Source organism: Zeus faber (assembly GCF_960531495.2).
Source record: "Zeus faber genome assembly, chromosome: 3".
In the NCBI taxonomy this organism is placed as follows: domain Eukaryota; kingdom Metazoa; phylum Chordata; class Actinopteri; order Zeiformes; family Zeidae; genus Zeus; species Zeus faber.
In genome coordinates, this window is record NC_137190.1 from 28937326 (window position 1) to 28954873 (window position 17548).

General features: G+C 44.8%; 1 protein-coding gene across 1 annotated transcript in view; it reads right to left on the reverse strand.

Moving 5' to 3' along the window:
* The window catches only part of homer2 (homer scaffold protein 2), a 31411-nt gene that overhangs the window by 1945 nt on the left and 11918 nt on the right, over positions 1 to 17548 (reverse strand). Inside the window, exons 2-8 of the mRNA XM_079997616.1 lie at positions 17303 to 17459; positions 9582 to 9713; positions 9264 to 9356; positions 8462 to 8601; positions 5459 to 5615; positions 4877 to 4987; positions 2643 to 2723 (exon numbers count right to left, since the gene is read on the reverse strand). Of these exons, the coding sequence (XP_079853742.1) occupies positions 2643 to 2723; positions 4877 to 4987; positions 5459 to 5615; positions 8462 to 8601; positions 9264 to 9356; positions 9582 to 9713; positions 17303 to 17459 (871 nt within the window). The remainder of the gene's footprint in view (positions 1 to 2642; positions 2724 to 4876; positions 4988 to 5458; positions 5616 to 8461; positions 8602 to 9263; positions 9357 to 9581; positions 9714 to 17302; positions 17460 to 17548) is intronic.

Consider the following 17548-nt stretch of genomic DNA (forward strand, 5'->3'; position numbering starts at 1 on the left):
CACTGATGGAGCCGGGACAGACCCCCCGTCCCCGGAATAACCCTAAACCCAATGTTGTTAAATCAGTGTGATCATTTTCAACCTGTCCTACATTTTCTGCCTCCGGAGAAGGAACACTTTCCACCCGTTCTACCTCTCTCTGTCTGCTCGTTCCCTCTCCGGCGCCGGTGCAGCCGGTGCGGGCAGGGGGACTGTGCATTGTTCTGACACCTCATTATTCCAGAACCCCAATAGCCCGGAAAATGTCCCATCGCACCTGGGAAGGTCCGATGATGTCATTCTGCATAATAATTAGACACGTGCGTCTGTTTGTTTGACAAACAATGGAAGATTCAGTGTGAACAATAAACAGATGAAGAAAGATACATTATGTTTCATTATAATTATTATTTGGAACGTTTGTTGAAATTATAGTTAACCTAATTTGTTAACTTGTTACATGTAATACAGAAGCACATGGCTAATTATTATGCAGAATGACATAATCAGAGCAGCGCCGCACCCCTAACTGTAAAAAAGACGTCTAGGATCTCAGTGGCATTTTTAAGAAGCAAAAGGATAAGATTTAGGAATAAAGAGCTGTCTCAGTTGAGACTGGACATGTTTCAGTTTCTCGTCCTTGCAGTCGAGCGCCATGGTTCAGACGCGCCATTTTTCCGAAAACTTTTTTTTTTTTCCCTCCCGAATTTTTGCACGAGTTAAATATTTGTAAAACCCACTATTTATGCTTTGCCTTGCTGTATTTGGATTTGGCTCCACCCCTACTTCATGTGCTTGTTCCGGCAACGTTACTGCTTCCATTCACAACACAGCCGTAAGACAGCCATCCAGGCATTTTACCGGAAATGTTACTAGTTCCTAGTTCTCTTCTTGGAAATTGCCAAAAAAGATTTCCTGGAATATCAATCCCTGCTCCCATTCACACATGACCCCATGCAGGAACGGTTCTGGAACATTGCTGGGAAAGACTGCATGTGTGAAAGGAGCTTTAGTGTGTCTTGACCTGTTTTTGAAGACCCAACCCAACCCCCAACCCGACATTATTCAGACCCTGCATTTTAAATTTTTTCTGCTTTTTCACCAAAAGAATGTGTTTCAGGGCAGATATTGACATGGACAGATGTGCTGTACAAGGGTATTTTGTATTAAACTTATTTTCTCATCTTTTTTTAAAAATATGGGGAGGGTTTAGCCCTGTGAGCCCATTTATACCATCGCCCCTGGATAAATGCAACTACAAAGGGTTAATATATTGGATTCATTATTTTGCACTGCAATATATTGAATCCTGATAGTCATCATATGGTCTTGCACAGGCCTGTATGGCAGGGCAGTGATTTTAAACCAACGTGTTGCCTTTTCCATTAACTTCCACCTCCATGGACCCGTCTCCTGTCGGGCCGTGTGGACAGAGGCATTTGAAGCATGCACTTGTTGTTTCTACACCTCTCCTATGTATGTCTGTGAGGTTTCTGCCACAGCCGGTCCCATCGCCATAGTGATTCAAGCGCTCAGTGCAGAAAAGCAAACCTGGCAATGAGCGCTTTTTTTGTTTTCCCCTTCTCCTCTCGCCCAGCTTGAACGGCGCAATGTGCATGGCAGCTTGCGCAATGAAACTCCACTGTGAGTCAGCGCCTCGCCACCAGTACAGCCCATGGCAGAGTCATCGGTAATTGGACGTAGTGTCATAGAAACGAGCCGAACGTTCAGGTTTCACAGAAAGTCTGGGATTCCAGCGAGGGAGGGACATTCGCTTCCCGCTGTTTTCATCATTAAATGGAATCCACCAACAGCAGGATCTTGTGTCAGACAAAAACTAAAACCATGCCGATGGACTTTAGAAATAAAGTCTTAAACCCAACCATGACTAACGGCTCTTGATTGTTTAACAATAGACTGAAGGTAATAAAAAAATAAAAAATAAATAAAAAAAAATTCAAGGCATTTATTTTGTGGCATCACCGTGACAGTCGCCGGTTCCTCGCACCGGCACGAGGGTTGAGTCTGAGCCTGAAAAGCTTGTCGAGGCCGAACTGGAGATCCGAGCATGTCGAATGGACGAGATGAATCGAGCGTGAGTGTAAGCCGAGGAGTCCGACACCACGGGATGTGAAGTGGTAGCCAGAAAGGTCGTTCTTCAAAGAGCGTTTCGACACTTATTACGGAGTGTGAGCAATTTGGGGGGAAATCGCAATTCCAGACGCAACACCTAAATGGCCGAGTCGTGACGCAATAGAGCAGGGATTCCTGCGGGAACGCGAGCATGATGGAACTTCTTTTGTGCCTTCAGTCTTTTTCCTCATAGAGAAGGCTGGATCCATTTTTTTAACTATTTAATTATCGGAGCAAAAGTCACGTGGAGGCGAATGAGTCTGTTTGGCTTTTTCCCAAATCTAAAAGATGGTGCCCAGACGCTACTTGAAAGCAGAAATGATTAAAGATTCCACATCTCAGCAAGCGGAGACTCTTAGTGAGCACACAGCGAGCTCTACGGCGATGCCCCGAAAGTGTAAATCTGCTTTGTTTCGTGATGCAGATTGATCAAAAGTGTTCCGGGCAGAGAGTAAGTTATGAATCCAAAAGCTGAATATGAATGTTGGAAAACCGGAAAGGCTGAAACCCTTGGTGTGAGTTGCTCGTACCTGCAGCTTCTCGGTGATGCTCTCGCACTCTGCCATGAGCTGAGGGATGATCTCGGCCTGCTTCCTCAGGTTTTCCAGCTCCTAGAGAAAAAAACCCAAAAATAAATAAATACAGTCAACTTCTCGACGCAACGCGCCTCAATTATCAGGCGGGGCCTGATATGTAAAAAGGACTCATTACTTTATGGAAATTATGTAAAAAAATATAATCAAATAAAGAAAATCCTCCAAGCCTCTTCAGTGACCATTTAGTTCCATATACTATATACAGCCTATTTGTTGGTGTTGTGAAGGAAATGTTTTCTACCCTGAGGAGCCAGTTATAATCATTTACACATTAAATACACATTATTTCCAGATTTGATACGGTTTTGTGCAGCAGAGTGAAAAAAAATGTAATAACAGACTCTCATAATTTTCACTATTGTGTCTTCACTCACTCGAGGCAGGTAGAAGGCCTGAGAGCGGCAGAACTTTTCAAAAGAAGGCAGAATGAATTAGCCTTTTAGTCGGCGATGACCAAAGGTCAAAAGACGGTGTGGCCGCGCAGGACTGACGCTGCATGGGCTGAAGATCTGCCATTTTGGATTCCAGATGAGTCCCAGAACAGACAGAAGGGCAACTGCGCTAATGGGATTTGAGCTGAGGAGTCCTTGTGTCTCTGAAGACAAGGACTCCTTAAAGGAATCCATAAAGTAGGGATGCGCTGATCCAATACTCTGTATAGGTCCGATACTGGCCAAAATCACTGGATCGGATGTCGAAAAAAATAAAAGTATAATCCGATCCATTAGCCTCAACTATCACGCTTAACTAAACTTTGAGCAACCTGTTGTGAAGAGATATGCGTCACAACCTGCGCCACGGCCAGCGCATAGTCCTCCACAGGGAAAACAGTGGAGATTTTAGGCGAGAGAGAAAGCGAGGCGATTCAAAGTGAACTTACATAAAATAGATAAAAAGCATGGAAGATGTTCTATGCAAGAGCATAGAAAAATAAAGACACGTAAAAATATATGAAAGACAAAGATAATAAAAAGTCAAGTGTTAAGTGATGTTTGCACGTGGAAGAATACATCCTTTTGTGTGCTATAAATTACACTATTTGCTTATATCAATTATTATGCCTATAATAAACAACAAATATTTAAACATATTGTTGATGTTTATGAAAAAGACAGCATTTAAATGGAAATTCTACATTGAACTTGTTTAACTGATCGACAGACCAATGTCGTGGCCGGCAAATTTAGAACAGCAGTGGAAGAGGCAGATTTCACACCTCCTGCGTTCCCGTTCAGAGACGTATGACTTTCAGGTCCCAGGAGACCAGGAGCTGAATGAGAACATAGGTACTCTGACTCTGCAACACTGAGTCATGTTGTGAGCTATGTATTTCCTCCTTTAGGGGGAGTAGAATATTTATTTCACAGTTAGAGCATGTTTTTTTTAGATGGGTAGGTTAAACAAAGCGCATCCAGACAAATGTTTTATTTACAGCTCAGATGTTTAAGAGAGGGAAAAAGATCGCTATCGGATTGGTATCGTATCGTAATACTCAAGGTTGCGGTATCGGTCATGGAAAGTGGTATCGAGCCATTCCTTATGTAAAGGTGGCAAAGATTGCTAAAATAGATGCCTGTGCCTGGTGACCCAAACATGCTCATTCGCTGATTTATTATTTATTTAAGTGGTCATCCATCAGATTCCATGTGGGGTGGATTACGCAATTACAATGCGAGAGCTACCAAAGACGATCAATATCATTTATGTACACAGTGGGATATGAACATAAACTAACAATAAGTTCTGGAGAAAGTCGAACAAGGAAGAAAATAAATCCGCAGACGGCTTCGGGGGTCTCTCAGGGAAAGGTAGAGTGGCGAGCTGTAAAGTACAGTCGATCTCATACCATTACTCATCATCATCATCTCTCGGGGGCTAATCACTTCCTGGCTGAGAGGGAGAGGTCGTAAGTTACAAAACAAGGCCAGAGTTGCAATATAAATCAGAATGTGAGAAGGAACGGCTGAGGACTGGGTGTCGGAGGACTAGACGGTGTTGAAATCCTAAGGAAGGAGGAGTCGTGACGGGGGCAGATGACACAAAGCAAACTCCGTTCCCACGACTGTGCCTCGTCGACTGTACCTCGTCGACTGTGCCTCGTCTGAAGGCTGCGCGACCGCTGTGGTCCGACCCGGCGAGTGAGATGCGTGGGGATGAGAACCTCTCACCTGCTCCTTGTCGTGCAGCTCCATCTCCAGCCCCTGCACCTTGGCGGTCAGCTGGGCGTTCCTCTCCTTCTCCTGACTGGCCTCCTGACACTGGGCTTCCAGCTCTGCGATCTAGCCAACGCAACAGGAAACACCAGGCCGGGGGCATTACTGGGAGAATTGAGCAGGGCATGGCTGTTCTTCTAGTTCTGGTTCTTTATACAGAACGCACGTCACAGGAGTTTGACGACACCCAGTTGTATGTCAGCAACAACATTGGAATTGTGATAAATACCAGGTCCAGTCACTGCACCCCACCCACCCAATCGATTAGAAAACTCTAACCATTCTATTTATAGCGGAACTACGGCGGTGGCCGAGCTCACACACGTTGTTGAGTTATCTGTCCACGCCTCCCGCTGTGGAGACGATGAAGCAGAGTCTTTTGGTGTCACAACAAACACGCAGCATAAGGCGTTTGTGGGTTTGGTAAACGAACGATTCCGATGTAGGTATTTCCTATGTACACGTTTGTTTGTTTGTTTGTTTGTATGTTTGTTGTTTCAGCACGACTCGGGTCCTCCGCAGGGGAGGCGGTGGTACCTTTTCTCTGAGCGAGTCGCTCTCCTCTTTGCAGGCGCCGAGCTGCTTCTTCCAGCTCTCCACATTCGCAGAGGACTCCTGGAGTGCGTCCACCAGCCGGGTGTTGTTCTCTCTCAAGGTCTGTAGCTCCGTCTCCCACTTCTTGGCATTGGTGTTGCTGCCATCATGGAGGCCGGGGGAGGAGGGGGTGGGGGGTGGGGGTTCGACAGGTTAGTCTTGGAAACGGGCCAACTCGCATGGCGCGTAACCCATCGGGGCTTCGTCTCTTGGCGCGTGCATTGAGCTTTTGTTCTAGGTGGAAAAGACTCTGTGATAAGATATAATAGACTGTGCTGCCTGTGTGTGTGTGTGTGTGTGTGTGTGATGACCTAAGTGGTGGAAAATATACTGAGGTACATTTTGTATGCATCACTTCTCTCCATCAAATGTCGAGAGATCTTCACATGACTTCCTGAGAATCAGTGGGGTTCTCAGCCTTATCCTTCCAAAAAAAGCCAGACGTGTGGGCTGACAAAATGTCTGAATAATCATCAGAGTACGAATAATCTGGATGACAATTTTCAAGGGCAATTTTTTTTGTTTCCGGAAACAAATGGGATTGGAGGTTTTTTGTTTTTTAAAGCACGTTTTTGGGGCTTTTGAGGAGAACTATCAGAAAACATCCCAACTCGGTTCACATTTCACTCGTGTCACGCTGCATCAGCATCACCTTGCCATTGCCAAATCAACCAAACCAATTGCTCTCTCCTCTCTCCTACAACTTAGAAATTCTCATTTGGAAAATGTGAGGACACTATGAGGAGTTTCCCGCCCTCTTTACATGATGAGTATCCATGTTTTTTTGTTTGCATCTACACCAATCAGCCACAACATTAAAAGCACCTGGCTTACATTGTGTAGTTCCCCGTTGTGCCGTCAAAACAGCTCTGACCCGTGGAGGCATGGACTCCACAAGACCTCTGAAGGTGTCCTTTGGTATCTGGCACCAAGACGTTAGCAGCAGATCCTTTAAGTCCTGGAAGTTGTGAGGGGCCTCCATGGATCGGGCTTGTTGTTCCAGCACATCCCACAGATGCTCCATCATTCCTGAACAATTTTTGCAGTGTGGCAGGGTGAATTATGCTGCTGAAAAAAGCCGCTGCCATCAGGGAATACCATTGTCATGACAGGGTCTACGCGGTCTGCAACAAGGTTTATGTAGGTGCTACGTGTCAAAGTAACATCCACATGAATGCCAGGATCCAAGGTTTCCAAGCAGAACATTGCTCAGAGCATCACACTGCCTTCTTCCCATAGTTCGCACATGCACCCGGCCATCCACATGATGTAGAAGCAAACATGATTCATTAGACCAGGCCACCTTCTTCCATTGCTCCATGGTCCAGTTGACGCTCATGTGCCCATTGTAGGCACTTTCGGCGGTGGACAGATACCACAGGACACCTTCAGAGGTCTTGTGGAGTCCATGCCTCGATGGGTCAGAGCTGTTTTGGCGGAACGAAGGGGAGCTACACAATATTAATGGTTATTAGTTGTGGTTTTGGTGCAATTTTGACACGTGACACGTGTAATATTAATAAACTTTCAATAAATAGTGAGGCAGCGAGAGGCGGGGCTGTAGGGCTCCGACTGATTCACGCAGAGTGTCTTTCCCTGGTGTATGACTTTAACCGGCAGTTTCATTTTCCATTGTGGAACACTGAATTGTTGACACTTTGTCAAACTGTGACATTAAAATGTCTTAAGCCTGGTTTATAGTGCCTGCAGCCGCAGCGTCGTTTAGTGCGCGCGACATAAATGATGTCATTGCGGCGCTTGCAACAGCACATTTTTTTGGAACTCCGCACCGTGCACTTCAGGTAATTCAGGATGGACGGTTTCAAAGGAAGGTTGTGCGAAGAGTTCCGCAGGTACAATCTGTACGATCCATCCATGCATGTCCACAAAAATAACCAGATGGAGTGGAATTCATAGAAGGAGACAGCACTGTCTCTGTCTAAAGATTTGGACTATTTTCTTACTTTGGAACATTTTCATACATACATTACATTTAACAATTGATATTTTTATTTTACTGCCCTTTTCTAGTTAGTAGGATCCTTCCCTCAGGAATTCATTGTAATGTTTCCAGCAGTTCTTTCGAGTGGTGTAATGGATCGTAGTTGATCCATACTGGTCGCCCCCCCCCCCCACAGTTCAATGTGAATTGAGAAATGGAGACTTTTCTACAAAATAGTACCTCGCTTAATTCTGAACTAATTTTCATGAAATTTAGTTTGTTATAAATGTGAGAAGTTGAACATGATACTCGAATCATATTTTTTTTATTCACTACAATGTTTAAAGGAAGAAGGTATCATGCGTGCCTCATATTGCACTTTAATGTAACAACTATTATAGTAAGTAAGTATTAAATACTTTACATATTTTAAGATTTTATTTATACATTGGACATCTTGAATGTTGTCATTTAAGGCCGTGGGCAAAAGTTCCTCTCTTTAAGTGTTTTACAAAATAAATGGAAAGCAAAGTGTTTATATATATATATATATATATATATATATATATATATATATATATATATATATATATATATATATATATATATATATAGTATATATTTTATTTTTTTTATTTTTTTTGATCCAATCCGTGACTCAAAACCGTGAGTTTTTGAACCGTGATCTGTTACACCCCTAGTTCTTACAGTTTTCCCCTGGTGGTTTGTGCAGAGTGCCCCCTGTCTTTCAGGAGAATATCGCCATGGCATCTACATGGCAACGCGTAACTACATACGCCCGTGCCCTCTGGTAGCGCGCGCGCGCGCCATGAGACTAAAAAGGAGCCTTTCGAAAGTCTTACAATTTGAATGAGCATGCACTCGTACATTCTAATTTCAATAAACTGGACTACGGCTGCCTTTAACATCTGGTAAGGCCTCCAGCGGGACAGGAGGCGATAATGACGTAGCACAAATTCTTCTTTCCCAAAATGAAGCCCCACCTCTGCTCCATGGCCGTCTTGAGGCGGTCATTCTCGCTCTTCAGCAGCGCGGCTTCCGGTCCCACGTGGGAGATCTTCTCGTCGTCCGTCCCGTTGATGCTGGACGCCTGGTTGGCTGAAGGCGTCTCGTGGTCAGACTCCTGAGGGAGGACACGAGAGAGAAGAACAACGACTAAGTGAGAGTTTGGAGATTTCAGATTGCATATGCAGATGAAAACCCGTGCAAACATGAGTGAAAGGTGAGAGGAGTGTGTTCCCTATGCAGTTATACTGGGTCTTGATTATAACATATAAATACTTCTAAAAAAGATATTGGAATAAATCAAACAAAACTATACAGTAGGTCATGGGTGAACACCCCACACATCGACCCTGGCAGTTGCGGGATGAAGCTGGAGTGTTGCCAGTGTCCATCTATGTCATATTGATTTCCATCTGTGATTATTTTTCAGCGTTGTGGCTGATAAGTGCCTTTTACTTGGGCAGAGAGAGTTGGTCCTTCACATCTAACCGTAGATCTTGTACAAAAATAATCAAGTTTTTTGTCCAAGATATACATTTCCAGCAGCACAGTCAACTTTTATATCCATAGATCGGCATTGCTTCAGTGGTCATTTCTATTTCCTTCTCTCTCAGTTCCTGTGTGTCTCTAGCTAAACTGGAGCTGAACTGAAACATCTTGATAGGTTTTTTGTTTTGGTCGAGCTGCAGTGGTCATTTTCCCCGCTCGCTAGGGCCCCATTTCAACTGCGGAGAGAAGGCGCTGAAAGCAGCGGGGATTTCAGATCGAGGTGCGATTTACCTGGGAGTGGTTACTCGACGTCTCCATCTTCTCCTGAGATTTGTCCCTGGCGAGCTTGGCGGCTTCCTTCACCTCCTGGAACTTCTCGGCAAACTAAAAAAATGGGAGAAGGGACGCAAAATAGGGCTTTCATATGAAGGAGCTCGGTACGCTCGTCTCCCCCACTGAGTTCCCAAATGAAGATTATTAATCGCTGAGCGGACGAAGGGAACCATGAACCAGGGGCTTGAAATTCATCAGTTCAATAATTTCATACTACTGACTCGGTATTGACCTGGACCTTATGATGAGGCTGTAGGCATTTTACTGCGCACTGACCTTTGCCAGCTGCTGCTCGGAGGCGAAGCCCAGGCCGAAGACAGTGTTGGCCCTGCTGTCAGCCCACTGGCCAAACTTCTGGGACGTCCTGGTGAAGGTCATGTTTGGCGTGATAGTGCTGTTGATAATCACCTGTGGAGAGGCAAAGCCGTGAACTCACAGCAACAGTCGGAATGAAGTCGTCGGAAGCCCCAGCGGCACACGCCACCGGCCTTGAAAACGCTTCCTCAGCGACGCAGCGGGTATCAACCGGGTGCGGTGTTCCACGGGGCATGTCACAGCAGTCCCAGTCCCACGGCGAGGACTTGACATTGATTTCCAATCGGGCCAAGCCAAGACAGTTCCCTGCAGACACGGATGCTTTTGCAGCTCCATCCCCCAGCGCCTGTCACGCTAGGCTCTGTCGTTTTAACTTTTTCGAGTGTGACGCTGGTTGGATTTTCAGACTTAAATTACCCCAGAAATACATCCTTCCAAATACTCTATTCCCATTGCATGTTTGTCGTCCGTATTTTACGAATATTACAATATGCAACTCTTGGTTTCGATAAAAAGAGAGGAAATACAAAAGCTGCGATATTATAAAACATGATGGTTTTGAGAATGAGATGCACCTGGTGCATTTACATGTATGAGGAATGTCAAAGTCAGGATGAACATTTAAAAAATCTTGTCTGAGAAAAAATGTAATAAGTAAAAAAAGATTAAAAAAAAAAAAAAAAAGTGAAGCTAATTTATTTTTTTAATATACACAAATAGCTGAAAAATACAAAACAGAAATAGACAAATATTTTAAGACATACAGAATATACAAATGTGATTCTATGCACAGGATAGGTTATTGGTATGGGTACAATTTATAAATGATTCCAGGTATTTATTAAATTGTTAGAGAAATATGAACATACAGAATATAAATAAGATATTGCCCAGTACTGGTGAGACCATTTCCCGTTTTTTATTCACCGCACAACATCCTCACCATCCCACGTGTGAACTGAACTACAGGCACTTTATTTCAGCCGTGCTAGTTCATTCTTTGTGTCCTGAGCACAAGTCCCCCTTGCCGTGTCACGGCAGCACCGCCTGTGGTGAACATCTTCTCGCCCCAGTCTAGAATCTCACACCCCCACCCCCTGTGACTAATACAACATGACTTATTGTCCACCATGTCCATTATCATGCCTCTACAGACGGCTTTGATTACGCTAAGCGAGGAGGAGGAGGCCGGGCCTTTTTGGGTTTATCTGCTGATGCTTTGCGGCACTGCAGGAGATGATTTGTTATCTATGGATATTAAGAATTTTTTTTGCACTCAAAAATAGATCCTTCACTATATTACCGTCAGATGTATTAATACTGCTTACATTGTACAAGTATTAATACAGACTGTCGGAAATGTCTGCCGAGAATCTGCCGAGTTTGAGCGAGACATATTTTCCACAGTGATTTGAAAAACAAACACTGAGCTAGAAGCAGTTTTATTCACATTCTGGGGGTGTAAATTATAATGCAATCAAATCCGCTGCTGAAAGAACTGATTTTGTGTCTGAAAGAAAGAACACATCGATCTTAAAATAGAGCTCTGTGTGTGTGTGTGTATATAAACACACACACACACACACACACACACACACACACACACACACACACACACACACACACAGCATGGCATTGATAACCCACTAACCTCCGAGTGGTCAAATAACTCCGCCCCTGCCTGCTACGGTAGGGACTCAGCTGTTGCAACCACGCAGGATATGAGCTGCCGCTGCCAGATACCATCTGCTGCAGTAGGAAAGCATATAGTACTGCTAAGTGAGCAGAATCTAAACAAACTAGGGGTGGCTAATTGTTACACAATAGCAGATAACAACGACAGCGCGGGACGACCCTGTGTCAAATATCAGACACAACACCACCCATATGTAGGCGTAAACTGTCATAACACTGGTATCACACTGTACAAACTGCAATAAGCTAGATAGCACATGACAATTCCTATTTATTATTCATACACTATATACCCACAACAATAATTGATCTTGTACAAAGTATTTTGTTCTTTTAATGCTCATGGTCTGAAGTGAAACACAGCAAACGTCACCACAACAATTTCCGAGTATGTGTAAATGTACATGATGGAATGGACTGATTCACATACGTGGCCATGTCCCTCATGGAAATAAAAGTAAATAAATTTGCTGTCCCTTTTGGGGAACGAACACACACACGCGCGCACACACACACACACACACACACACACACACACACACACACACACACACACACACACACACACACACACACACACACACACACACACACACACACACACACACACACACACACACACACACACACACACACACACACACAGAGAGAGAGAGAGAGCGAGCGAGAGAGATCGATCAATCTTGAAGCAGGAAAAATGGACAAGCCTTTAGGACCTGAGCGCCTTTGACAAGGACCAAATTGCGATGGCTAGACGACTGGGGCAGAGCATCTCCAAAACGGCAGGTCCCGTGGGGTGTTTCCAGTATGCTGTGGTTAGTACCTACCAAAAGTGGTCCAAGGAAGGACAACCGGTGAAATGGCGACAGGGTCATGGGCGCCCATGGCCCATGGTTCATTGATGCACATGGGGAGTGAAGTCTAGCCTGTCTGGTTTGATCCCACAGAAGAGCTACTGTAGCACAGATTTCTGAAAAAGTTAATGCTGCTATGATAAAAAGGTGTCAGGCCTGGTCTAAAGAATCACGTTTTCTTCTAGATCATGTGGATGACCGGTTTGTGTGTGTTGTTAACTTGGGGAAGAGATGGCACCAGGATGCACTGTGGGAAGAAGGCACACAGGCGGAGGAAGTGTGATGCTCTGGGCAATGTTCTGCTGGGAAACCTTGGGTCCTGGCGTTCATGTGGATGTTAATTTGACACGTAGCACCTACATAAACTGACCAAGTACGCCCCTTCATGGCAACGGTATTCCCTGATGGTAGTGGCCTCTTTCAGCAGGGTAATGCGCCCTGCCACACTGCAAAAATTGTTTAGGAATGGTTTGAGGAACATGGCGTTCCTCAAACCAAGGAAGTTCTGGGTGTTGTTTTGGCCTCCAAATTACCCAAATCTGAATCCGATGGAGCATCTGTGGGCTGTGCTAGAACAACAAGCCCGATCCATGGGAGCCCCACCTCACAACTTCCAGGACTTAAAGGATCTGCTGCTAACGTCTTGGTGCGGATACCACAGGACACCTTCAGCGGTCTTGTGGAGTCCATTCCTCCACGGGTCAGAGCTGTTTTGGCGGAATAGGATCAGCTATACAATATTAGGCAGGCGCTTTTAACGTTGTAGCTGATGGGTGTATATACACTAGGGGTTTCACCAACTAATCGTGGACAACATTTTTTGTCAATGTCACCAGATTTACAATAATTATTTTATAAATCAATTAATTAAAATATGTATTCACATTTATATCTTAATTCAGCTCTGTTTTTTGAATTCATTTGATTTACAAAATACAATTTTGATACCTCAAACTTAGATTCCGTGTCTCCAACAACTTGCGACGCGAGAATGGAGCTGAGAGACGACGTCTACGACGGGATTGTTTAACAAGTAGTACATTTAAAAAAAGCGAATAAAAAGCTGAATCGTTGTCAGACCTATAGCCGATGGGTTCTGAGATTGTTTAAAACTCCTCTCTCTGCTTCTTTCTTACATAATAGGTAACAGACGACTAGTCGACCGCTACCCTCTCCCCTCGTTCTCCTCTCTACCTCTGCAATGAGGTGTCAAAACTCTTCGGACTGTTTCTCCTCCAGAGCGCCGACACCCCTAAAAGCACAAAGCCTAAAAAGGTAGCCTCCCTCCTGATCCGGCCACATCGCCGCCAATAAGAGAGCCCATTTACTGAAACAATCTGACTTTAAATCACCATTTCCGATGCACAGTATAACGAGTAGAACGAGATCCTTCAAGCCCGTTTCTTAATTCCATTTACCTACATGGAGCATCAGAAAGGGTGCAACTGCAGGACAGCTTTATTTATTCTGCCATCGCACAGCAACACAGGGTAAGGGGATAACAAGCCGAGGGAAACATGATCGACTGGATGCCAGTAGAAATAAATTCCACTGCATGGGTCCGCCATTCCAAATGACTGTCCGCGACGCAACTTTTTAACTGGATATTGATTCTTGCGTGGTGCGTGTGTGTGCTAGGGGTGCAGAACTCACGGTTCAGATCATATCACAGATTTGAGTCACGGAGAGGAGACAAATATAACTTTGCTTTCCATTTTTTCTGTAGAACACTAAAACAAGGAACTATTGCCCATTGGCCTAAATGAAAACAACATTCAAGATGTCCAAAGTTTGAAAAAAATCGTAAAATATATAAAACATTCAATACTAAATTGTTAAATTGAAAGTGCAATACGGGGCATGCATGATACCTTCTTCCTTTAGACATGGTAGTGAATGAAAAAATATGATTAGATCCGCCCCCAGTAACTGAATCTAATTCCAGTAACAGTAACTAGTATTATGTTCAAGTTCTCACATTTATAACAAAATAAATTTTATGAAAATTTGTTCAGAATTAAGTGAGTTACAGTTGTTGTTGTAAAGATGTCTGTATCTCTGACTTGATTTGAATTAAACATATGTATTTTTTTCAGCACTAACCCTAACCCAAGTCTTGATTTGTAAAAAAAACAAAAAACATTTGTTTCTGAATAAGTAACTTTGAGTCAAGTCACATTAAATCATTATGGGTTTTTTTGTGGTGGAATAAATAAACAAAATATTTCATACAATTTCATAAATAAAAGAAATGCCTGGGAGCTGTAAGAGACAAACTTTTCAACACACTCTGTCTCTTCTCCTCCACCCACTGCATCCGTGTCAACTCTGTATGTTCTTCTCTAATCTGACTTTTTTCCTTATTTCATTCATCGTATCACAACATCATGTTCATCATTTAACATTATTATCTTTGATATCACAATCCAAATCATATCCATCAGGTTAACTACTCTTATGGAGCGTGTACCAGCACTTCTCACAAGCTGCCGGTCTCTGCTCTGCTCTCTCAAGTGGACAAATCAAGTGGACATATTGTAAAATATCATATTTTATTGAAAGGAGCACACCTTTTCTTTAAATTCTTAGAACATACACGCTGCGCTCCGGCTGAGCTCCGGCTCGGGCTTGGGTTTGCCCCCCACCCCTCAAAGCTGCCCTTTAGTGATACAGTACACAGTTTATCCTCATATAACGTTACATTAGAGATCAAATTTAAGTCAGACAATATTACCCAAAAAACTACAGGGAGAATCGTGAACCTGATTGTGATTTCGAAGTTCAAAATTGAACGCTCATTTCGATGGATTCACGGAATCCTGACGTGACGGTTAAATTTTGCAATTGATCCACGGTTCACATGCGAGCAGAACCGTAGGGGGGCGACCCGTACGGATCACGGAACTACGTCCTGTTACACCACTAGTGTGTGCGCATCCTGTAATGTACACCTGCAGAGGGAGTGGGAGGAAATGGATATGTTTGCATATTATAACCCCCCCCTCCATCCCCGACCCCACCCTCGGAGCCGGGTGCCATTTGGACGCTCTGGTATTATGTAGGCATGCAAATGACTAAGAAGGTGAGCTTCAGAGTGACAGAGTGGGAGTGAACGAGAGGATGGAGGGATTGACAGGAGCAGCTGGACGGGCTCCGTGCTGGGCTGCGTATCAAGTGGCGGAGGAGCCCGGCGGGCGAGGCTTGGCCCCAGCGGAGGGTCGCTCAGTAGCTTCTGGGTAGTGGGCGGAGGGTCTCTTTACCAGCTGACGGCACACGTCTCTGCCGAAGGAACCGAATCCGCAGCATCAGGACCAATGCCAAATCCAGATTCTGGGGAGTGCGGTGTGTGGTAAGCGTGTGTGATTGGGGCCGTAGGTGGTGTGTTAGCGTGTGACACAGCAAGAGCAGAAACGCCGTGTGAAGTAAAGTAGCCGTTTCGACCGTGGTGTTGGGTGTGCTAATTGGTGTGTCGGCATTTTGCGGCGCTGCGTGGGCACTTGAAACCCGGCGTGCTGTGGAATCACCACAACTTAGCGGAAGCACGGGGGAATCTGCTGATGCGCCCATCCAGTTAGCATCACATCATCAGAAAGCCCGCCAACGTCACAGAAACACTAATTAAAGGCAACAATCTGTCCTTGTGCACGCCTACAAATACAACAAGCCAAGCGCTCCAGAACACGCAGTCTCCCCCGCAGCCGGCCTTGAAGATGAAAATTAAATCCGGGATGAAATCAGCTCGGTCAACTCTACACCTCCAATGATCTTCCGTCTAATTGCTGGCAATGAGTCCTCGTTCTTTGCGCAGCTTTTCATCTCTTAGTTATGGTGATATGAGAGAGAGAGAACCAGGGCAAAAGGGGAGGAAGTGAGGAAAATTATGCCTGAGTGCGAGGAAAAAAAAAAAAAAACAACCCTGTGGGTGTTTGGACACGCAAGAGGAAAAAGGGGATAAGGTGCGGGAAGTTGAATATTAAAATATATCCAAACTTCTTGATCACAGTGAAACAATAACACAGCAGAAAACAACAGAGCAAAACAACACAACATTATATTTTCTTTTCTCGGTTGGTCGGGCTCTTCCATCAAGATAAAAACCCCCCCAAAAAAAAAACACTCTACTCAACAGACGCCGCATTCATCATAAGCGCCGCACCAACGGGGCTGTTTGGTCACATCACGCATCAGTTTTATCACTTTGGTTTGTGGCTGCGGCAGATATGGGTCATTTAGTACCAGCACCTTAACTATATCATCCTGGATTACACGAATAAAGCACAGGAACTCATTTGCTTGTTAGAATTTTTCATCACAATATATCACTTCTATTCCAATACTACTTTTATTTACATTTTTGACCTGTGCGGTGAACTACTGAAGGTTCTACAAACACCGGCACGAGAATAAAATGCCTTATGTTGTCTACGTGTGAGAGCGCAAAGCCAAGCAAACAGCCAGATTGGAGTGCGTGACGCAGACGGTAAAACACAGTCAAACACACTGTGTTTTACATGGAGGCTCGTCTGTGAGGTTCGTGCCGGTGCAAAAAGCCCATCAAAATCGACGTAGGGATCCCCTTGCCCGGCACACCCCCCTTCCCGATTCCTCCACAAAGAGAGGATGACGATGATGAGGACTTGGATCTCCATGGAAACACAACCTTCCCTGTTGGCTGCTCGGAGGAAGTGGGCATAATCACGGTGCTTATGGGGTTCATTAGTGCTTGCCGTGTTTGGGGGACACTGGCAAATATAGGGCACATCTTAATTTAACTGTAGCAATCACTTTCTGTTGACACTCAACGCCCACCAACCTACCCCCAATCCACCCCCACACTAAAAAATAGTCACAAACAGAGCCCAGAGCCCTTTTCTCCGACATGACACACCAGACTTAAGAGGGTCCGGGAGTCCTCGCGGTCCAGAGAGGTAGTGGAAGAGCACAGGACTCCGCTATGATTCTTTGGTTTTAATAGTCTTTATTCAGTCTTGCTTTTCATGTCCCCAAACTCTCACGCACCAAAGCCAGCCCAAGCACACAACTTGCCAAATGTGCTGAGGAAATCCCGGACACGGGAGCCACGTCCAGGAGAACACACTCCCAAAACATGCAGAGAAGGAGAGACCCACACACCTTGGATCCGTCCACACTGATGATGCGGTAGCTGTTGCGTGTGCTGTCGTAGAAATAGGAGACGGTGACGGCCTGCTTGCTGGCGTTGACCCAGTTCTTCTTGGTGGTGGGGTCGATCTGGAAAACATGGGCCCTGGTGGTGAAGATCGGCTGCTCCCTGGAGACCGGAGAGGGGGAAGAGAGAGGTGATAAATGAACTAATTTAGAAATCATAAGGATAGACAGCCACTGCCACAAAGCCATGTC